General features: G+C 43.3%; 1 protein-coding gene across 2 annotated transcripts in view; it reads right to left on the bottom strand.

The window, feature by feature from the left end:
• Positions 1 to 3,735: 3,735 nt before the first annotated feature.
• Positions 3,736 to 22,390, bottom strand: part of myh10 (myosin, heavy chain 10, non-muscle) — a 63,400-nt gene continuing 44,745 nt past the window's right edge. For both annotated transcript variants that reach the window (XM_080881558.1, XM_080881559.1), the window contains 27 exons: positions 19,729 to 19,922; positions 19,495 to 19,616; positions 18,966 to 19,035; positions 17,886 to 18,046; positions 16,489 to 16,597; positions 15,977 to 16,108; positions 15,612 to 15,818; positions 14,951 to 15,088; positions 13,299 to 13,422; positions 12,719 to 12,890; positions 10,433 to 10,645; positions 10,135 to 10,279; positions 9,833 to 10,039; positions 9,641 to 9,745; positions 8,944 to 9,096; positions 8,329 to 8,577; positions 8,033 to 8,245; positions 7,679 to 7,891; positions 7,403 to 7,564; positions 7,188 to 7,316; positions 7,004 to 7,092; positions 6,739 to 6,862; positions 6,320 to 6,409; positions 5,649 to 5,767; positions 5,448 to 5,556; positions 5,184 to 5,356; positions 3,736 to 4,235 (listed from right to left, as the gene is read on the bottom strand). In XM_080881558.1, the coding sequence (XP_080737684.1) occupies positions 4,088 to 4,235; positions 5,184 to 5,356; positions 5,448 to 5,556; positions 5,649 to 5,767; positions 6,320 to 6,409; positions 6,739 to 6,862; positions 7,004 to 7,092; positions 7,188 to 7,316; positions 7,403 to 7,564; positions 7,679 to 7,891; positions 8,033 to 8,245; positions 8,329 to 8,577; positions 8,944 to 9,096; positions 9,641 to 9,745; positions 9,833 to 10,039; positions 10,135 to 10,279; positions 10,433 to 10,645; positions 12,719 to 12,890; positions 13,299 to 13,422; positions 14,951 to 15,088; positions 15,612 to 15,818; positions 15,977 to 16,108; positions 16,489 to 16,597; positions 17,886 to 18,046; positions 18,966 to 19,035; positions 19,495 to 19,616; positions 19,729 to 19,922 (4,070 nt within the window). In that variant the 3' untranslated portion in view covers positions 3,736 to 4,087. The remainder of the gene's footprint in view (positions 4,236 to 5,183; positions 5,357 to 5,447; positions 5,557 to 5,648; positions 5,768 to 6,319; positions 6,410 to 6,738; positions 6,863 to 7,003; positions 7,093 to 7,187; positions 7,317 to 7,402; positions 7,565 to 7,678; positions 7,892 to 8,032; positions 8,246 to 8,328; positions 8,578 to 8,943; positions 9,097 to 9,640; positions 9,746 to 9,832; positions 10,040 to 10,134; positions 10,280 to 10,432; positions 10,646 to 12,718; positions 12,891 to 13,298; positions 13,423 to 14,950; positions 15,089 to 15,611; positions 15,819 to 15,976; positions 16,109 to 16,488; positions 16,598 to 17,885; positions 18,047 to 18,965; positions 19,036 to 19,494; positions 19,617 to 19,728; positions 19,923 to 22,390) is intronic.

Here is a 22,390-nt window from a genome sequence, read left to right as displayed (position 1 = left end):
ATCAGACCTTCATCAGACCTGTAATACCAGGCTCCATGGCCCTTCTTTATCAGGTCTTTGTCTGCCATCAGGGGAGCTCCACCAGTGCAGTTTGGTCATACAGTACCAATGCACCTGACACCCAATGAGGTGTGCAAGTTCTGGACCAAGCTGCAACTTGTGAAGCGCTGAGGTTCTTTTATGGGTTTGCATACTGTTTTTTACAACTTTGGCCCCTGAGAGGTAGCTTCTGTTCCTTTTCACTCAGGGGAGCATTGAAGAATGTAGACCCCCCTTGATACAGCAGCAATTTGTGGATGATGCCAGATGAACTTGCTTGGCAGAACAATTTAAAGCCTCACTCATCTGGTTTGTTGGCAATATACTGGTGGAGAGTGCCAGCCCTTGTGGCTTCATACGAAACCATGACCTCAAACACACTGTGGTTGAAGGTGGATGGTATCATGAGTATCATGCCACAGGACCATGTGATTTTTAGCCATATAATTGTTTAGCGTCCATATAGTACTTGTTCAACATGAAATTATAATTTTGAAAACTTAATATTAATTTACCAGCTACTGTAATTTGATTAAACGGTAATCAGTTGTGATATTTGTGATTCCTACGTTATTCTTGATTTTTTTTTTACAATATTTACTAATATTAACTCAGAATGTTACAAAAATGACTTACTACTATTTCAGCATATTCTTGCTGTGCTAACACTTAATGTGATTTATAAATAGCAATGGATAAACAAAATGGGTCTAATGGTCTGATTTTATGGCAAATAATCAAGTTTAATAACCTAAATGTTATTAAAATTGATTATGTTAGCATTAGCACCATAAAGGGCCAAATCAACCGTTTGGTTGACCACTTAAAAAAAAAATAAATTAAACACTTATATGTCACTTGACAGCATTAAAAAAGTGAAATTATCTGTTTAGTAAGTCCTCTAACACTATCATATATCAAAAAATTATATCTTCCTACCTTAGTTTCATCAAAAACATTCACAATATGTTGGATGGTTTTTTGTTTCTGACTTCCTGGTTGGGAGAGCCAACAGTTTCCGTTCACAGTGCCTTCTGGTGGATTTCTTTGGCATTACAGATGAAAAACCAATTGGTAGAAAAGACTCAACAAGATAGGTCAATTTCAGTGAAAGCCTCAGTTAGATATAGGGCCTGAAAATGTGCTCTACCAATTGGTTGACCAGAACGCTAAAGGGTTAATGACACAAGCCTAAAAATAACCAGTTTGTTAAAAAGGAGACAGAAAATACGAGAGCAGAGTAACAGTTACAATGAATATGCTTTATTTTCCTTTTACAAAAACAGAAAAAAATCACCGTCTAGAAATACAGGTATACAAGAAATAACAATGATGAGAGTATTTGCAGTTGAACGCCTGGTTGTCAACAGCCAGCTGGGTGATAATAATAGTAATAATAATTATAATAATAATAAAAGAAAACAGAGTTGACTACTAGTGAATGTTAAAGCTTCCAACCAAATTGCATCCTGTGCAGCGCATCAGTTCCCACAGTAATGTGCTAAGCCTTCGCCTGAGGGGGAGAAACGAGCTTAGCATGAGAGTAACGTGGGGAAATGAGGCCGCAGAGGGCTCCGCTTCTCGTGTTAGTTTAATCATAATACTGTAATACTGACTTTGACCCACACGCTCTAGCTAGGATGATATTACAAACGCAGAGGTACACGGTGGATATGATGATACGAAGCACGGCGACAATACAAAAGAAAAGAAAGCAAACTGAAGTGTTGAGTATCTTCTTCTTGATGTACCTGTTACACCTCTGTGAGGAAGCTTTGCCCGCTTATGTTCTTATTTAGTGTCTAAGGCACTTTTAAAGAAACATACTGTTTAGTGTTGACGTTTGAGGAGGGAGGGGGGCACAGGAGTCTGCCATTAATGGGCACAGGTGGTGGATATGGGAGCCCTGGCGTGTGGTTTTCACACTGTGGAGGCTGCTGGAGATAAAGCAGAACTAAGAAAAAAAAAACCCTCTTGAATTCAGACAACCTGTAATGAACGAAGAACAAGTGCTTGATCGGATCTGTCAGAGGTCTGAAGATTTGGGATTAAAGTCGCAAAATATAGTTTGTATCTGCTGATTTGTGTTTCACTGCTGTTCTGAGGGGTTTTTCCAGCACACTCTGTTAATCATTTTGCTGAAGAAAGAAAAATATTTTCTTTAAACTTTTGAGATCTGTTTTTATTTGGAATTGCAAACCGGTGCAGACAAGAAGTATTTAAGGGGAACTCGACTGATGTCTTTAAAATAAATGGACCCAAACTGATGCACTAAAACCACCATTACTCCTCATGGTGCCTACATTACCCACAATGCAACTTAACCATTGCAATACAGAGAGGAGTGTAGACTACAGAGTCAGACTCTGTTCCAACTCCATCTACACTTTTAAACTTGTCTTGCGCTGAAAGCAGCCTGTAATGCCTGTTTCATTCACATATTTAATATAGGCGACATTAATACTCAGGGTTACATGTCAACCAAGCTTCCTGCTGCCATCCTTATGGGACTTTTGCCCACATTTGGCCTGTATTAGATTCTCAGATGAGCTCTCTCCTCCTCCTCCACGTATAAAGAAGCCAGCTGAGGTGTTCTGGGCGTGTCCTCCTGGAGGAGACCCCAGGGCTGACCCGTGACGCTCTAGAGAGATGAGGTTTTTGGGTTGGCCCAGGCAGACGAACATCTGTCTCAGGCACTTGAAACTTTTTGTCCGTGCTGGCTTAAAAATGTTAATATTTCTCCATCCAGCTGACAGTGAGTGTTTCAGTAACAGCAGTCGAGTGTTGTTAAATCACACCTTTGCTTCTTAAAGATCAGAGAAAAGCTAATGCTTGCTGAATGTTGACGTCTGCGATCTTGAATTTTTCAGTTTTATTTACAGTATATGTTTTACCAAATCATAGCATAAAGTCAATTTAAAGGTAATACAAAGCAAGGCTGAGCACAAACACTGTAAATGTGGTGATAAGGTGACTAGTTTTAATCTTCGCGTCTAATCGGAGCACGTGATTACAACCATTTAGTGTCGTACTGAGTGCAGCTTTAGTGCTTCCGGTTTGAGCTTCTTTCCTCTTTGTTGGCTTTAAGTTTGAATTCTCTGTGCATGTTCCAGCATTGGTGCATCATTCGCGGCTCGGGCCAATCCACAGGACAGGTCGTTAGCTTTAGATAACCAGTTAAAACCCAGCGAGACATTCTTTTATTACATGTTGAGATGAAGCCACAGAGAAAATATAATACCTCTTTTTTTGTTTGTTTTCACAGTAATATACTTTCACTTGAGAGTCTGTGTTTTTCTATTGCATGTCCCGAGATGTTAGTTGTTCCCATAAGTGCTGCAGTGTAAAAGCCGAAAAAGAAACATCGTCAGAAAGAGACTCATGCAACAAAAGCAGCCGGCGCTGCCGTCCGGAGGCCACAGTGACCTTGGTTTGTGTGGGCTTTTAGGTTTTAGTCATTCAGAACACTGGATGGAGGGAGCGTGTCAGGTGAGAGATGGCTTTTGCATGACGAGTGAGCAGAACACTTAAAACACCAGAGTCAGACACTTTTCCTTGTAGTCCTGCATTTCCAGTATGAGTTGCGGCCACATGACGGACGTGATGTGCGCACACCTCACAACCTTTGCCTACACGCAGAGTTTTGTTTGTATAAAAAGCACTTTGTACCTAAAAAGCAGAGCAGATGATTTCTGATGGGACGGGTGGGACGGGGCAGGTGTAAGGGTTATGATGCTGAGATGATGCTGACGGACGAGCCAGGACTAGCAGCTTGTCAGAGGAGAACGGAGTAAGGCAGAAGTGTCCGTTTGTCCTGTGGCACTCCAGATCGGAGGCGTTCCTTGAGGAGGGTGGTGGATTTTCCCTGCAGATGTGACGGATGAAAAAAAAAAAGGGCTGTCAGGCATGCTCCGCCCAGCTTGAATAGAAACCTCTCATCGCTCTGATCTTCTGAGTGGATTGAGATGAGTCCATGTGGACTTTGGGGGTGGGGGAGACACAGTTGGGGAAAAGGGTGGGGTGAGGAAAGAGGCGGTCGCTGCTGCGGTTACTCGACGTTGGTGTTTGGCGTCTCGTTAAAGTCGCCGGAGCGGCTGTCTGCGTCGTCGTCTGACATGTCGACGGAGGCGCCGTCCAAGTTGAGGTTGCGCCGGCCTGAGCGGCCAGAGGAGAAGCTGCTGACTGGACCGCCACGCCTGGGCAGAACAAACAGAAGAAAGCTTTAAACCTCCAACATTTCAGAAAACATAGATTGTGGGATGACGAGATACCACTGTGGTGGAAGAAGAGCCGGGAGGTGATGTGATTGGCTTAAACGCAGGAAAACTGTTATTTTGAAAGACGTATGCGGTTCTCAGGAGCTCCAGCGGGCGCTAAGATCAACTATAAAAGTGAAACTGTGACCGCTGCTGACACAAATACATGCTAACATAACATAACATCACATTTACCGGTAACTGCATTTTCATTCATTATGATGGAGGATGGAGCAGACTGTAAACACACTGCAATGACAGCCACAGCTTCAAAACCTTAAGACTGACCAGTCTGGTAATAGTACCAGTGTAATCACTGGCGCTGTGTACCTGAACAAAGTGAAAGAGCTGCAGTAATATTAACTAAATGAGATCACATAGTTGTCTGACTACAGTTTAGTCAGACAGGAGCCTCCCTGGCTCCTCCAGTCTGTGTGATGAGGTATCCTTGGGCAAGACCCTGGACCCGAGTTTCCCCCGAAGCGTCCATCAGTGTGGATGGTTGGAAGAAGGTTGAATTAGACTTGTGGCAGAGAGTGCTAAAATAGAGTAGAAAGGTGATCTATAAGTACCAATCCATTTACTCAATCGCCTCCCGGCTCCATCACCATATTGGAGGAATGACATGCAGGAATGAGAGCTGTCAACATGATGAGGGTGTAGAGGGTGTAGTGGGAGGATTGGTGAAGTGAGTTTAGCAGATTCTTAAAATGAATAATAAGTTAAATGATCAAAACTTTGGCAAACAGCCTGACCCAGTAATAATGATCACGATTATTACTGGGTCAGGCTGTTTCCACTCTGTGTTTTTTATCTCTGCACTGTTTCGGTATCTAGTTCAGGTTCTGGGTTATTTTTAAAACCGGTTAATCGCCGTCCTCTTTGTACCTGAGGCGGTTCTTCAGTGAGGTGACCTCTCGGGTGAGACCCTCGCTGGCCTCGGTGGCATCGTCCAGCTCCCTCTGCAGCTTCCTGCGAGCGGCATTTGCTCTGGTGGCCTCCTCCTCCGCCTCCTCCAATTGACGCTTCAGCTGCTTCATGCGAGAGTTCGCCTTCTCCATCTGACGCACAGATGGAGGGTGAGAAGTTGTAGAGAACCGGCAGTGTGAATGCAGACGGAGCAAAGCCTAATCATTTCCTGTGTGTCTGTACCTGCTCCTTGTACTGGTCGGCATGACGACGCTCGTCCTCCACCTGCATCATCACCTCCTTCAGTTTCTTCTCTGTACGTCGGACGATTTTGTTGGCTGCCGCTCTCTCCCTGGAGGTTTAATAGCAGAAAACGTAAACATGACCAAATTATCGTAGTCTACTCAAAAGGATCTAAAATCTGCTCTTAAACATCTGGATTACTTGGCTTCCTGCTCCAGCTGCTCTTCCAGCTGCAGGATTTTGGCTTCCAGAGCAGTGATGGACGCCTTAAACTTTGACTTGACAGCCCCCTCCAGCTCTGCCAGCTTGGCCTTCAGCTCCTGTGTTCATGGTAACAGAGCAAATATTCAGTTTGTTAGTTTAGAGTTGTGATCAGGAGGTCCTGTTCATGCACCTGAAGGATCATGTTCTCGCGTATCTCCTGATCCCACTGGTGCATCTGTAACGTGCATCTGCAGCAGAGTTACAGTAGAGCTGCGGGTCAGAGAAACTGAATCTGGGGATCACATTGTGCTACTGAACCCCCAAATACGAAATGCTTGTGTCCTGATCTGCTGCCTCTAGTATAGATCAGGGGTGTCAAACATAAGGTCCGGGGGCCAGAATCGGCCTGGCAGGATTTGACAGGATTTGTAGTAGATAATGGCAGATGGTGGAAGAATAGAGCTGTGGTTTAGACCTCGGAGGAGACTGGTGGCAGCTCCCGGGCTGGGCTCACATGTACTAAAGAGAGGTGAAATGCTTAAAAACAAAGAAACAAAAACATGAGATGAGGTGTGGGAATGAAAAAGAGAACAGCTTGTAGTACAGGAGGGTGTAAACAGAAGGGAAATGAGAAAGATAAACACTGTAACACTTCAAGTCTACGAGACCTTGTTTTGTCGCTCCAGCTGCTGGCGGGCGTTCTCACTCTTCTGCGCAGTGTTGCGCTCTGCTGCCAATTCAGTATTCAGGGTGTCGACCTGAGAGAGAGAGAGAGAGAGAGAGAGCGCGGCAGGCAGGTGAGAGGGATTGTGGGAAAAGGAGAGAGCAGACAAACACGTTGATGGGTGTTTTAATTTTACTGTGTTTAGTGTTTAAAAGAAACATTTGCACGCCACAAGTTTGTCTTATCCTTTCTCATCAATCAAGAGGTTTTTGGTACATCACTCTCTGTGTCACTCGCTTCACCCACCAACCTCCAGGAAACACTTGACAGCCAGTTAGGAAATAAAATTTTTTCCCTAGCAACCAGTAGCTGAATCACATCCAGATAAAGTTTGTGACACTGCTGATTATTTAGTGTGCCTACCTGCAGGTTGGCCTTTCTGAAGCGGTCGTTGAGCAGCTCCATGTTGCCCTGCTCCTCCTCCAGCTCCTCCTCCAGCTGGGTGATGCGAGCCTCCAGCCTCCGCTTCTCCTCCAGCAGCGACGACCTGACGCAGAGTTTCTATTAAATTTCTACTGATTTACAGCGATTGTAAGACTATAAAACAAATCATTTGATCCCTGAGGGGCACATAAAACCTGGCTAATTATTAATATGAAGTTTGGAAAAACTACATGTTCATACTGACTTTCCAGAAGCACTGCTGGAGATCTCGTCAGCCAGCTCATCCCTCTCCTGTTCAGCATGTCGACGGGCCCTCTCTGAAGCTGCGTGGTCCTGCGCAGACACACACACGAGATCATTTAGCATTTCAGACGTTACACACAAATAACTCTGATTATCACCACAAAAGGCAAAAGTCAGAACTTCACCTCCTGAAGCTGCAAGATTTCAGCTTCCAGACTCTTGAGTTTCTTCTCGTTCTCCTTGGACTGCGCGAAGATCTCATCCCGGGAGGCTCGGGCCTCCTCCAGCTCCCTCTGGTAGTCTTTCATCTGAGCCTGCAGGAGCAGCAACGTGATACGGACAAGCTTAGAGACTGAGATAATTGAAAATCAGGACAGACACTAAGCAAACATTTGCGTACCTGTAGTTTCCGGAGCTGTTTGATGGCCTCGTCCCTGCCTTTGTTGGCAGCTTCGATCTGACCCTCCAGCTCGTTCAGGTCCATCTCCAGCTTCTTCTTGGCTGCCACAGCCACAGATCTCTGCTTCCGCTCGTCCTCCAGCTCCGCCTCCATCTCACGTACCTGCAAGAAAAAAACAACTTAATGCAAACACTGTCATTCTGATGATGTAAATGAAGATAAACTGCACATTAAAAATGTGGCGTCAGTCCTTCAAGATCATCGGCCACTTTGTACCTGTTTGACCAGCGCTCTTTTCTTCTCCTCGCCCTGCTCGTCTCTGGCCTGCAGGTCTCGGTCAAACTGAGCCTTCATGGCTTGCATGTTGACTTCCAGGCGGAGTTTGGCATCTTCTGTGGCCTGCAGCTCATCCTCCAGCTCCTCCAGCTGTGTTCTCATCTCCTCCACCTGCTGCTCCAACGTACGCTTGGACTTCTCCAGCTCATGGACCTGTGAGCAGCCAGAGGAGTGGCAAAAATGTGACACAGCTGCACAATAAACTTATGAAATCCTGAGATTTCAGGTCCTCAGGTATTTCTGTGAACATATCTTAATCAGCAGTGTCACTGGAGAGGTCAAAAGGTCACTCACATTCTTCCCCACATCATCCTTGGAGCTCATCAAGTCCTCCATTTCAGCACGAAGTTGTTTGTTAAACCGCTCCAGTTCTTCTTTGGCCTCCAAGGCCTCCTCCAGAGCTCTGGCCATCGACAGAGCCTTGGTCTCCTTCTCTCTGGCCTCTGCCTCAGCGCGATCGCGCTCCTCAGCGTAACGAGCAGAGATGGTCTTCTCCTCAGCCAACATCTAACATAGATAACAGAGCCTTCATTACACTGAACAAACCGTAAGAGACCTTCAATATCTCATCTCTGTTTGATCTCCGGTACCTGGTCAAACTTCTTTTGCTTCTTTTCCAGATTGGACACGATCTGTCTCTGGAGGTCCAGTTCCACCATCTGGTCATCCAGCTCCTGCTGCAGTCGGTTTTTAGTTTTCTCCATCTTGTCCAAAGACATTGTCTTCTCCTCCAGACGCTGGTTGGTGAGCTCCATGTCCTTCTGGAGTTTCCTCTTCACCTCCTCCAGACCCTCCATTGCTCCCACATCCTCCTCCAACTTCTTCTTTGTCTCAAACAGCTACAAAGACATTTTAAAAATATTTGTGACGTGACCTTTGCTGGCCCATCAGTGTGTGCTGGAGAGATAATCAGCTGAGGTTTACCTGCAGATGCTGAAGATGCTAATAATAGTTTTATTAATTATTAATCCAAACCACATGTTTTGAAGTGACTCAGATTTTCTCTTCATTTATCTGTGAAGCCTCACTGAGTTACAGTTGTCTGCACGCTGTGCTGCACCTGCTGCTACAGGTGCTCACAGCAGGTAAACAGCTGGAAACGGTTGCCGGGCCCTTCTCCTGGCACTCGGCTTCAGCGGTACCTCGAAGGTGTTTCTGCCTGACTGGTTTGTGTGCGTCAGATGTGCCCTACTGTGAATATGTACCTGAGCCTGCACGGTCTGCAGCTGTTTCTCAAGGCTGCGTCGTGCCTCCTCATCCTCTTCCTGCTGCTCCAGCAAGTTGTTCTTATCCGCCTCCAGCTGGCGGATTTGGCCGCTCAGGTTCAGCTTCTGACGCGTCTCCTCCTGCCGCAACTCCTACGCGCAAAAACCACGATCAGAAACGATGGTCAAAAGACAAACGAAAAGCAGTTACACCAGTTTTAGTCTTAATACGCTGATACTTTAGCAGAGGCTGTCCTCGTTGGATGTGTGTGAGAAATACAGAGGCGAAAGCTGATTGGCTTCACTAGAAAGCTTAATGTTGATTAACCTGAGGTCTGTCTAAAAAGCACAAACACATCACCAGCACCCAAAAGTATTAAACTATTATTATACTTTAAAGTTTTTTTTAAAATTAGTTTTTATTTATTTCTCAAGTCAGTTCAGGTTTATTTAGCTTCAGTATCTGTTTTACTTTTCAAAACTGTAATATGGACGTATTTGTCATTTTTTGATAACAGGTATATAAACAATTTACTTGTCTTAAATGTTTTTGTGGTTTTATTTCTGCTTATTTTTTATTAACCATAATAATCTTGCTCCACAGAGGATTTATCAGGTAAAATGATGATTTCTGAACACGTCTCCTGCAGCTCTGAAATCATCAGGCAGAAACGTTGATGCTGATGGTCTTTCGTACCTCAGAGTCTTGCAGTTTGCTGTTCAGGTTTTCAACTTCTTTAGCCAGCTTAACGCCCTTCTTCTCTGCCTCCTCCAGCAAAGTAGACACGTTGTCCAGCTCCGTCTGACAAACAAATGGAAACACATTAAACAAAACTTTCCCTTAAAAACGAAAAAGGAAAATCAGTCCCAACAATGAGTTGGCATTTACCTGGAGCTTGTGGGAGCGCTCGGCCAGCTCTCCCTTGGCTCTCTCCACCTCGGTGGCCCTGGCCAATGACTCCTGCAGCTGAGCCTCCAGCTTCTTCCTCTTGTGCTCCGACTCAGTCTTTGCCTGCTGCAGAGCCTTCACTTCACAGACCAGCTCTTTGTTGTCATTCTCCAGGCACTGCTTGTTCTTCTCCAGGTTGGCCTTGAACTGCACAGATCAAATAAAAATAAAAAAAAGCTTTTAGTGACATGTATGAAGGTAAACTGAAGACCTTAAAGGTTAGAAAGGTTTGAGCAGCTCACCCTCTTGGCCTGCTCCAACTGTTCGGACAGTTCCTCGAGCGTTGTGGCGTGCCTCTGCCTCATGTCCTGGATCTGAGCCTCGTGGTTTTTGGTCTCCTCGTCAATGGCCTTCTTCAGCTCTGCCACCTCCAGCTCTCGCTTGCTCCTGGAGATCATCCACGTGGGAAACAGTTAAAAACACAGGACTGCATATAAAGATGGACGCAGACTGAAGTCTATAGAACAGAGAGTGCTACCTGACGTATAACAACTGTGAGGTTCACTTTCTCATCACTGATAAATGAGCATTAATGAGCACCTGAGTTCCTGCTGGGCGGCCGTGGTATCTAGTGTGTCCTCCAGCTCAGTCTTCAGAGCTTCCAGCTCCTCACTCAGGTCTCTCTTGAGTTTCTCAGCTTTACTTCGACACATCTTCTCAGACTCCAGATCCTCCTGAAGCTCCGCTATTTGCGCCTGCAGCTCCCGAATCTGCTTCAAAGCGTTGTTCTTTTGCACCGACTCCTCATCACACCTAGTTGGAGACCCACAAACACATGTCAGTTTTTCCAAGCAGGTCTTAATCAGAGAATTAAATAAAATTCAAACATTTTCTCAAACCTTCAACTGATGATCTGCATTTCTACATTTCCTTTTTTCTCTCTATATCACATTTGTATCTTCAATTCAGACGTCATTCAGAAGACATTAAACAGACTTCCTCACTCGAACATCCTTCACTGCTCTTTACACTTCACACAATTTAGATCCTTAGCATTTAATGTTTTCATGCTCGTAAGTGTGCAAGGCCCCTTTTTGGGTTTGAGTTCAGTAAATTTCATCATCACAGGATGAGCTTGAGGGTCCAGGTGGATGTTATTTTTCCTGTTGGTGCAGACACAACACTACAATGAACCGACATGTATGCAGACGTCAAACAACGACAGTGACGCAGAAGCTCATCGCAGCAAAATTCACTGGTTAATGTAATGTGTGAAGTACTGAGTGAAAGCAATCATTTTTCTTGTCAGTGGTTTGCTGTTTCGCACCAACTGATGAGCTGGAAAGTCCACTGAGAACAACAAATATGACCAAATATGACTGTGTGCAGAGTTTGATTAAGGAAAAAAAAAATGAAGTGAATTCAATGAAAGGTAAGTCCCTGCTGTCCTTTCAAGGATGAGATAGCCACCTGTGCACACATGGTGGCAGTGTGGCGAACTGTTTACAGCTGAAGCTGTGTGTGAGTGTATGTGTTCCTCATCAGAAGAGGAAAATGTGATGGGACTGCTGATTTGTTTGCAGCTGGATGTGCGTCCAAGTAAACCTCGTGCTGGCTGCAGCGTTCCTGCGACATTCCTCACTAATGTAGAAATCTGCTGATTAAACACACCAAACGTCAAAATGATTCAGTTTTATAATTAACAAAGTGAGACCGCTTTGATTAAAAGCACTAATGACTCCCATATAATTGCAATGCTCCGTTTTCCAATCTGTCAAAGATGACAGGATTGTTCTCAGAATAGCTGCTGAACTCAAAATGAAGCACATCAGCTTTAATGAAAGCCTAATTACGTGCGGCTGTGACTAAACCGATGATTTCTGTGTGTGAAATTGGTCGGGCAGATGTTTACCATCAAACCCCGTGTCTGCTGAACGGAGGGGAGCACTGAGAAGTCCCATTAAAGTGATCAGAGCTGACCTTCAGAGGAAAACACCTCCACAGCTGTTTACCTCATTAGCAGTTTTATGAAGGATAAATATGGAAAACAAATCAAACATAAAAGCAAATGTGGACATTTAACCGCTGTGGAAAATAAATACATAAAGAAAATATTTAGCTGGAGGTTAGATGCAAACAGTACCAGGTGGAGGAGATGCAACATCTAAAGTATGAGAAGCTAATATTCACTCCATACGACTCGTGATCCATCTTAAGAGAAGAAGTAATATTAACAGAATATATCCATCTGCCTGTGTGATATACGTCTTGTGTGGTATCATGTGCTTTAAGAGCTGTTAAAACATGATGACAGCCCGTTTTCGCTCTTGACTCCTTGTGCACGCAGCGCATCAATCAACATCAGTGTGCCTGTAATCAGACGCGGCTGCCCCGAGACGAAAGGTCCGAGCCGCCGTCGCTTGAGGAAACGCCACAGAGTGCCTGAGTGCTGAAGCACGTTCGCCGCTTTAATTTCGCAGTTGCACGTGTTTCTGTTATTGAATGGCTATTTCAGACTAACGATGGAGTGCTGTTGTCATGGAAACGGGAAGCAGTGCAGTATAGTTGCGCGTGAGGATTTATGTTCCTGAAATGAGCAACACTAGCAGTTACACATTACCACACAAGCGTAGGTTTGCAGAGAGCAGCTATAAAAATACTTCAGCAAAAAAGTTGCTTTTTTTTTTTGTTTTTTTAATGTGGCGAAAAAACTAAATTGCGAGCTTTGTTCACAATCTGACTCACTGCTGCTGAGCTGCACCTCTCAGTAAATCTTCATATTGGCTTTTTAAAAATATTTTTTAAGAGGCGGTTTTGTGCTGGGACAGTGTTTACGTTTCGTGGAGGTTGTGTGACACACTCATTTTAATGTTTTTTACCACTGACCTGGCCAGAGCAGCCTGCAGCTCCTCCTCCTTTTTGGCCAGCTGGATCTTCAGCTCCTCTATCTGTGCCTGAAGCTCCGCAATCTGGTCCTGCAGGTCGGTCGTCTCGGCGTCCAGCTTGCGTTTGGCTTTCTCCAGCTCCTGACGTGTTTTCTCTTCTTTCTTTAAACGCTCTAAAGGGAAGCACAACCACAGAAACACAAATACAAAGGTGGTCACTGATCATAACAAACTTTTCTGTTTGGAGTTAAACTTTTTTTTTCCATCACTGAGTAAGCTCACAAGTTGTGCAGCAGCCATACAAGAAAAAGGCCATTTAGAAGGTGTGAAAACACAAACATGTAATCATATTAGCTGCTAATTAACTCGCTGTACAGTTGTGAACACTAAATGATTAACAGTCATACTGCATGTCCCAAATGACCTCTGTGCTGTTCTATTTTTATGAAGTTTTGAACTTGCTGGCTTATTTAAACTCCAACACCACCCCCGTCTACCCTTTACACACAGCCCCTGTTTTGTGCCTGTCCTTTTTTTGGACCCCACATAGAGCTGGTAACAGCCTACTGGTAGCGTCTTACCCTCCAGGTCAACCATCATCATCTCCTGCTTGTTCTTGACCTTGCTGAGATTCTTTGCTTTTTCCTCCTCCTCAGTCAGCTGGGAGGTCATCTCGGCGATCCTGTCCTCCAGCAGCTTCTTCTCCTGTTGGGTTGAAAAAACCAAAAAAATCAAGACTCAAGACCTGCAACTGCTGTATAAACGCGAAAAGGTCTCAGTACTTTATTGCCAGGGGGTCAGTCCATGGATACTACTGAAATACTGAGAGCCTCCAAACAAATCCCCACAATTAAGTCAATCAAATAATACAGCAGTTGCCTCAAGGTCTCTACAATAATACAGAGGAAAAACAACAATCAGGCGACCCCCTGTGAGCAAGAATTTGGCGACAGTGGGAAGGAAAAACTCATTAGTTTTACCTTAATACCATTTTGCAGGCTGCTTTCCCATCATTATTTTTAATCTTTTACTCTGCCTCAGGTTCTGCCCTCTTAGCTAACCCGATGTTTCAAACAAACTTTCTTCTGATTGTCTGCTCCTCTCAAAAAAACAGAGAAAGGATTAAGAGGCAGGCGAGTGATGCCTGCAGCTGTGTGGCTGAGATAATGATGAGATGGTAGCGGCTCTCTCTCAGTGACATAATTCAAACCCAAAAGTAGAAACAAATATCTGAAACTGAGTGTTTTTATCTTTCAGCTCATTCTTTGAACCTTTGGCCGTGTTTAACATGAGCATCCACCACTATAAAGGTTCCCTGTGGTGGTATTTAGAGGCCTGACACTGAAAACTAAACCTTTGAGTTACAGACTTCTCTCTCTGCACACATTTACAAGTTTGGTTACAGACCAAATTGATTGAAACGTAAGTAAACAGCTCTCCACACACATTTATAAACTGCAGAATAACATTCCAGTTACCTGAATCTAGTATAATAAACTGTAATCACTGACTGAAAAATTGCAGGATCTTCTACTTTATCTGAGTTGCATCATTACACTTTACAGAGAACAGACAGATCAATGAGGAGGAACAGTCATGAGCTTCAAAGTCTTATTAACTGGTGGGACTATAACCAGCACCATCTATTAACTGTGCCATACAGCTAACCATTTCCTCTATTTAGCTTTGTGATGAGATTAGAAAGCAGATGGTAGACAGCAGCACCCTTCATTGCACAGGCTGCTATTGAAGCTAGCAGGCGACGCGTCACCGTCATGCAGAGGAAGAGCTGCAGCCGACGCTAATCAGTTTTAAGGCCTTCCTCAGTCTGAGTTTGTACTTGTTTCTGTCCAGCATCAGGCCCCTGTTCACTTATTAAGAAGTCTGTAATAACAGATTTCAGTTTCTAAATGTTTTGCTCAGATGTTTAAAGAACAGCATACAGTGTAATTTACTGCTGTCTCTGATGTTCACTGAGTTAACATGAAGTTTTATACAACATGTCTTGTTCACTCGTTCACACTAGCAGCATTCTATCTATCTTTCTATCTAACACTCACACTCTGATGAACGCTTCAGGAGCAACTCAGGGTTCAACATCTTGCCCAAGCATGCTTTAGCATGCAGGCTAGAACATCCAGCGCCGATAAGCCTTTAATGATTCCACCTTAAAGAGCTTCCTCTACTTTCTGGGTTTTGTTTGAACCTTCATTTTCAGCTAAAATTGCCTCACCTTGAGAAACTTGGAGTTTTGGTCCTCCAGCAGCAAAATGTCCTCCTCCATTTTCTTGATCTTCGACTCAGCGGTCACTTTGTCCAGCTGCAGTTTTTGTCTTGCAGCTTCCTCCTCATCCAGCTGCTCCTCCAGGTCCTGTAGGAAGAACACGGCACACAAACATTTGTAACATGAAGATGGCAAAATCTGCAGTTTCCATACAGATGGAAGTTTAACACACTCATTTCTTTAAAGCCCAAAATCACAACCACGTCTGTACAGATTAAATATTTATGACCAAGTGATCTCGAAGCAAAATAGGAAAAAAACATCCTCATTTTTAATGCTTCAAGTCACTTTAGAGTTAATCTGATTCATCAGCTTCTCTGGGTTTCATCCAATATACAAACTGAATAACACAAACAAAAGAGATATCTCATTTAAAATAATCAAAGGTTAAAAAATAAAGCAAGGAAAAGTGTCTTTAGGATCATTTAATATTCAAATGAAAAAAATCATCTTTCACAAACAGATGATGGGTATGCCGACCTCAGTATTTGAAACTTAATGAGCATCCGTCATTGTTACAGTGTAAACACTTAGCTGGATGTTGAAGCATCAAATAGAAAAATAAGAGAAGGTTGTGTTTCAAACTATATAAAGAGGAGATGACGTAAACCTGGATGTGCGACTGCATCTTCTTCTTCTCATTCTGCAGGCTCTGGTTCCTCTCCTCCTCCTCCTCCACCCTGGACTCCAGGTCGTGAAGGATCTCCTCCAGCTCTTGCTTCCTGGAGAGGAGACGAACTCTCATCTCTTCAGCCTCGGCGAACAGCTCCGTCTCCGCGTGGAGCTGCTCTGCTAAAATATTCTTCTCCTCGAGGAGCTGGAGAGAAGAAACAATTCAGAAAATGTGTACCACCTTCACGGCTACAAGTCCTTCCAAAAACTATGAACGTGCAATTTCCCTGAAGCCGTCATCAATAGATTTTAATAAATTATAATTCAGGAGAAAGATTTACTTATAAGTTGAGATATTTTTACCTGCTGGTGTTTCCTCTCCATCTCCACCAGCTCATTTTCCACCTTAAGTTGCCTCTCCTTCACTTTTACCAGCTCCTCGTCTTTGGCTTGCAGCTCCTCCTCCTGCCTGGTGACCTGCAGCAGCGGCTTCACCTGAGTGAGAGAGGAACAAAATTAGACATTTTAAATACTAAACAGAATGAATACAATTTTTTTTTCACGGTCATACTGGCCGGTTAATGGTAGAAAGCCAGTAGTTTTACTACAGCAAGTAGCATTTTTCTTATTATCAGCACTTTCCTGCCATATGTAATTATTCCCTCTAATGTAATTAATGGATTAACATGATTAGGACCAAGCCGAGTTATATCAAACAGACTGACAGACTGTTTGGATTAAGAAATTCTGCCAGAGAAATCTGAACACTGATTTCTGAAAAAGTAGGGCCTTAGGGCTTTAGCAGAGTTGGAGGGCTGATACGAGCGATATAAGAGCCATCTTTTGCTGTCAGAGGTTGGTGTCGTGGTTCTCACCTTGGTGAAGAGTCTCCACCACTGCCAGTGTCGCAGCTTCAAATAAGCAGCACAGTTCCTCTGCAGGACCTTCAGGGCACTCAGCTGCTGCTGCTTCTTAGCGAAGGCTCTAAGAGAACAAAATGAGAGATCAATATCTGAGCTTTTTTGTTTTTGTTGCACTATAGCCGAGCGACATCAATTGACCACTTTTTTAAAATAATAATTTGTATGTTAGGGTGCACTGACATATCACCACCTTTCCGGTTAAAAAAACAAGACCGTAAGTGCACGTATGTGGTTAAGAGTGCAACTTTGTGCTGAGCAGTGCATGATGCGTTTTTGGAGCCTCCTGCAGCCTAAAGCAGAATTTTATGTTTCAGCAATGGTGGCATGTTTGCTCTCCACTGGCACTTCGGGGATGTCCCATCTGCGGAGAGGGAGTGTACAAAGTATGTGTTACAACCGGCCTGTGGGCCACTCTTGTTTGTGCTGTTGTTGGGCCGTCAGCCAGCCGCGGAGAAGAGCGAAATGTTAAGAACAGTGAACAGTGTCCACTGCAGCCACTGTTGTGCCTCTCATGTTGTATCTTCCGATCTCTGAAGTTTTTGATTTTTTCACAGTTCTTCCATTCCCGGTGAGCTTCCATTCTCCCTTCCTTATTTCGGAGCATTTTTCAAACAATCACCATTTGGCAGATGCAGAGGTCGTCCGCATCCAGAGTGAGTGAATCAAACAGGAAAGGTAAAATTGACGCAGAGCTCAAACTCGCTCTAACGCTCCCTAAAGCGGAAAAGCTTTCCAGATCTATTACCAACAGTTACCGAATTAAAATGGTCTCATTTTCCAGCTGCGCATTTCATCATTGTATTTTAGACATGAATGATAACAGAATAATAATAGTGATGCTTCTTCTTTTGCGCAGCAATAAAAACGATGACCTGCACATCACTTCTATTTGATTTTCTTAATATGTTGAATACCCCGGGCTTAATAAAACATGGCAGAATATTTTGAAGCATTAAGATAAACATGCAAACAAACACCACAGATACATTTACACTTGCTGAACCAGTTGCCTCAGACCACCACGGGGGCTGGTTTGAGCAGCTGGATCTCCATCCCAAAGTGCACTCTGGGTTTCAAACCTTTACATTTGTTCTCACCATAGAAACTCAAAAATATAGGCTCTCCAGGGAGTCGTAAAAACTAATACACTGGGGTACAAGAATCCGCTAGAGGCTCTGATTGATTAAGCATGTGACAGGTGACTTACTAGCAATACTACAAGAAGGTCAGCCAGAGAGTACAGGAAAGGAAGGGGGCGCAAACGACCGAGTATTGTAGACTGTAGGATGTAAACTATTATATGGGAATAACCCATATGTAGCAGCACATACAGCGATATAAAGACTCACTTGCGGGCTAAGTATCCACGGCACACGGACTGGAAGTAGATGATTATGTCAGTGATCTTTAGGTCTCGCTCCTCCTCCAGATGAGCCAGAACACCAGTTCTGAAGAAGATCTTACTTTGACCAATCCGGAACAGGTTGGGGTCCAGCTCCAGGGCTTGGATCTATAAAAGGAACACAGTAAGTTGTAGATGAATAAACTGCACGGGCTTAAACAACCTCTACCACAGAGATTAATAGATTTATTCAAGTTACAAACTTTTAGCGTAGGTCAGGCCTGACTAACTCTTAGTGTCAATCCAGATCTAGATGAAGGAATTTTTTGGAAGGATTCTTTACCATTGCAAGATGAGGTCAGGCTGGACATTTCAGGCGACATCTACACAAATGCATATAAAAATAAACAAAATACTGTGCTACCCCTCAGCATTTTGGTAGACGCACATATGGTATCAGGTTGGAGATCCTAGATGACGTCCTTCTTGAGTTATTGCATTCACAAACTGTCCATGTCACCCAATACCCCATCAGCCTTCTATGGCTGAGGGGTAAAATGGGGTAAAATGAAAACTGGTAGTTTGATGGCTTCCAAGAAAATGTCACAAATTTTCAGATCCAGAAATCGTTCTGGACCCAGGAACTCTATTCATATGTGGTGTGGAGGGAATTTCCACTCTTGGTTTGAGGTATGTGGCCTGATTTCTTTTGTTTAAGACTGAAAGCTGTTGTATTAATGAGAACTCTTGTCTAGTCAAGTTTAGAAAACATTTAAAAAGACAGTCAAAGGAGCTTTGACTGGATGACCTGGATGACTGAGAACCTTCACAGACATTTAAAAAGACAAATTAACATTTTGACAGCCCCTCCAGGTTGACTGTCCAGTCAGTGCTCGTCCTGGGCATATTCAAACCTGTAAATGTTTTTGCTTCTGTTTATGGGTTAAATGTAAAGTTTCCTTCAATCAGTGTGGATTGAGCCTTGAAGTCTGTTTCACTTTGTTTTTGGATGTGTCAGAAGTGTTCTCCTATCAGCAGTGGTGTATATATCCAACAACCATCACAGGATCAGGAAAGATAGCATTACCATTCTCTCACACGCTTGTTTCCCATCCATGAAACCCTTGGGGATAGCGTTGGGTGTAAGGATTTCATATCTGTGTGCAAAGAGAACAAAGTGTGAATAAGTGAGTTTTCTTCTTGAAAAGAAAAAATAAAGAGTTAAAAATTTATTTACTTGGATGCTCAATCATCCAGGTAAGTAAATCACAAAAGGTTGATACTGTTCATCTGGACGTAGCACTTTCCGTGCTGTGATTGCAGCCGTTCCCCACCTCTCTGTGAATGGTTCTCAGGGCCATTGGTTGTTGATCAATGGTTGTTGATCAATGTTCATGACAATTTGCATAATAATGATCAAGGAACTGACCTCACAGCCCATTGTTCATTCAGTGGACTAGTTTCAGTCATTGTGCAGACTGGGGAAACCTGCAGTTAGCTGAGGCTGAAAAAGTCACTTGGATGAGTGATGAAACGTTTCTCCAAATGAAAACGCTACGTCCAGATGAACAGAATCAACCTTTTGGGAGTTAAAAAAAAGTGGTGATGTTTCTCACCGCTGTCTAAACTCCTGGAAGACAATGCGGTTGGGGAAGCCCTGTCTGCAGATACGAATCCCCTCCAAGACTCCGTTACACCTGAGCTGGTCCAGAACCAGGTGAGGCTCAAGTTTCCCAGCCTGAAGGAGGAAATGATACACTCTTAAATACAGAAACAGAAACTTTACCATATTTTATTTTTTTAAAGGAGTCCCAGACTTCCCACTTAAGTTAGATAGTAAAAGTATTTACTCTTTTTTCGTGGTTGGGGATGATGCAGCGGACAAAGTTGGGGTTGGTGTTCCTCAGTGTGGCCATAAGCTTAGTGAGTGACTCTTTGTAGAGCTGTCCCACCGTACGAAACATGCCCTTTTTCGTTTTGTAGGTGGCACCAAACGCCGTCTCGTTCATTCCTGCCACCTGGTCCAGTCCCACGATGCGGTCGACTGGAGGGGTGACGGGAACATATTATTGTGAGTCTGTGTATTTCTGAGATGGTCACCGCAGGAACAAGTGGTAGCAGCACGGTGGCATAATGTGGCTACATGACCGAGTGCAGATGAATGAAAACTATCAAATGAAGGCAGTCTACCAAAGCAGCAGTCAAGAGTCTAAAAGTATCGCTTGTTTCTGCAGGTGGAGATGAAACATTTAGCCAAACTGTTTCTTAGTTTAAACACTGTACACACACGACTCCGTGGTGAGAGGAACCTTTCTGTGGGTGTTCGATGGCGGCTAAATTCATGCTTTTCAATATTTCAGTGCCTTTGATAAAAAAAACAACAACTGCACTTTCATACTGCTAAGATAATAACATTAAAGTTATAATAAGAAAGTTTCGTAACTATAAGACAGCAAACAGTGCATATACTTTTTGATAACTTCTTTTAAAAAGCATCACTCAGTGTTAACTCAGGGTTAACCATGACTAGCAAAATAAGAGAGAACTACACCTGTTACATTAATAAATAACTGAACGGTAATAATCAGCCGCCTCTTTAAGAGATCCTCTTGCCAAATGATTTTGAAGACACCAACAACAACATAAACAACAACAACTTTGCCAACAAGCGAGTCGTTATGGGAAACACGAGATGGGAAACGCCACGGGTAGCTGGTTAGCAGTGACTTAACCTTCTAAATAAGAGCGAGGGGGTTGTCAGTCAGTAAACTGATCATGGATGGTATTATTTTCTTAGATGATGAAAAAATAGAAACAAAAAATGCTAAAATTTGTCTCTTTTTATAGTGGGATGGGAAAATATATTAGAGTGGCCTGCCTCAGTAAAATATATGTGTGGGAAACAGAGGGAACAGCTAGATCCAAAACAGCTGGATTAATATAGTTTTCAGTTTTCTGTGGATTTTGTGGTGGATTTGGTGCTCTACCAGATATTTCTGAGAGCAGGATGGTGTATGCGTTCTTAAAATAAACTACAGTGTGAGTTGCTCTTGTGAAGGAACATACCTAAGTATAAACATGAGCACTTTTGAGTGATTTTTTCTTAAGATGAAGCGCTTTTGATTGTGGAAAAAAAAAATCAAGGTTTTGAAGAAAAAACAATAACTTTTCGGAGGTTAGGGCCACGGCAGTGGGACGACCTGTACTTGTGAGATCTACTTGCTTGTGGGTTTGAGCAGCTGAGGTAACTCTATGACACGTTATTGTGAGTCTGAACTTCATTTAAGACCCACAACTCGAACATGATGTATTTTGACCATCACGTTCTGCTTTTGAATGACCTCAACAAAACAAACAAACAAAAACAAACTAAACCCTTCATCATCACTATCCTCTTGTATATTATCATTTAACGGCCTGCTGTGCTTAAAAAACTTCCAGTATAACAGGAAATACTGATTTGAACTAAACCTGAAACCAGCTGTTAAACAGACTCAGACTCATGTTAGCAGTGAGACATCCCTGCCTCTGCCTGTTACGATGGACCTCAGGATGTGATCAACAGTAATTCCAACAGACAACTTTACACAAGCTTCACTGACAAAACCTAAAACCTGTAAGTCTTAACACCTGATTAAACACAGACTTTGGGTCATCTCATATAACAGGTGACCTCCTTAGAGTCAGCTGATTTGTTTGGAACAGTACTGGAAAAGTCTATCAGGGGGTGGGAGCAAGTGGACTGACCCATATGTCACTTATAAAAAGGGGTGTGTCATAAGTAGCTCACCATACTACATTACAAAATGTAACAAGAAAAAACACATTTATAATAACTTATATCTTAAAAACTGGAAAAGTAACAAAAAGCAAGTATTACTTATTCTATACAGATACCTTTGTCTCTCATTATTATTCAGTAATATTATTCAGTAATGTGTCATTTCAGTTTATTCAGTAAATAAGTCAGGCTGGAGGGTGAACGAGTTTAGAGTGCCTGTAAGTTTTAATAATCACACTGCAAGAGGGAGGGATGCAATATGCTGTGATTGATATTTTCCCCCCATCACTATTTATTAATGCCCCCGCAGTTAAATCATAATTACAATCACAGACTCCTGAGTTTAACCGAGGTGATACACGACCTGCTTTCTGGACCCTCCACAGTGATATGTGAGCTCAGAGCCAAAGCAAAATTCCACATCTGGTTTTAATTCTCTGCCACTGTGTCTAGGGACAGGAGGAAGGCAGGAAAATAATGTTATTAAATATTCTTCAGTAGAGTTTCAAATCCTTCATTTGCTTGTGGATGTTTCACATCACTGATGGGGGACAAAGGGAAGAATAAACAGCAATCAGACTCAGACACAGCTGCACTAGATTCCTGTTGCTTGCTTCAGGGCAGCTGGACATACAAAGATCACAAGACCCCATGTCAGCCCACTAACACACCGAAACAAATTAAAGCACATTGGTTCGACTAAAGAGAGACAATGACTATATTCTACTCTA

This window comes from Rhamphochromis sp. 'chilingali', assembly GCF_963969265.1.
Source record: "Rhamphochromis sp. 'chilingali' genome assembly, chromosome: 4".
NCBI classification, from domain to species: Eukaryota; Metazoa; Chordata; class Actinopteri; order Cichliformes; family Cichlidae; genus Rhamphochromis; species Rhamphochromis sp. 'chilingali'.
Note: the sequence above shows the minus strand (reverse complement) of the source record. Positions and strands in the feature narration are given on the sequence as shown.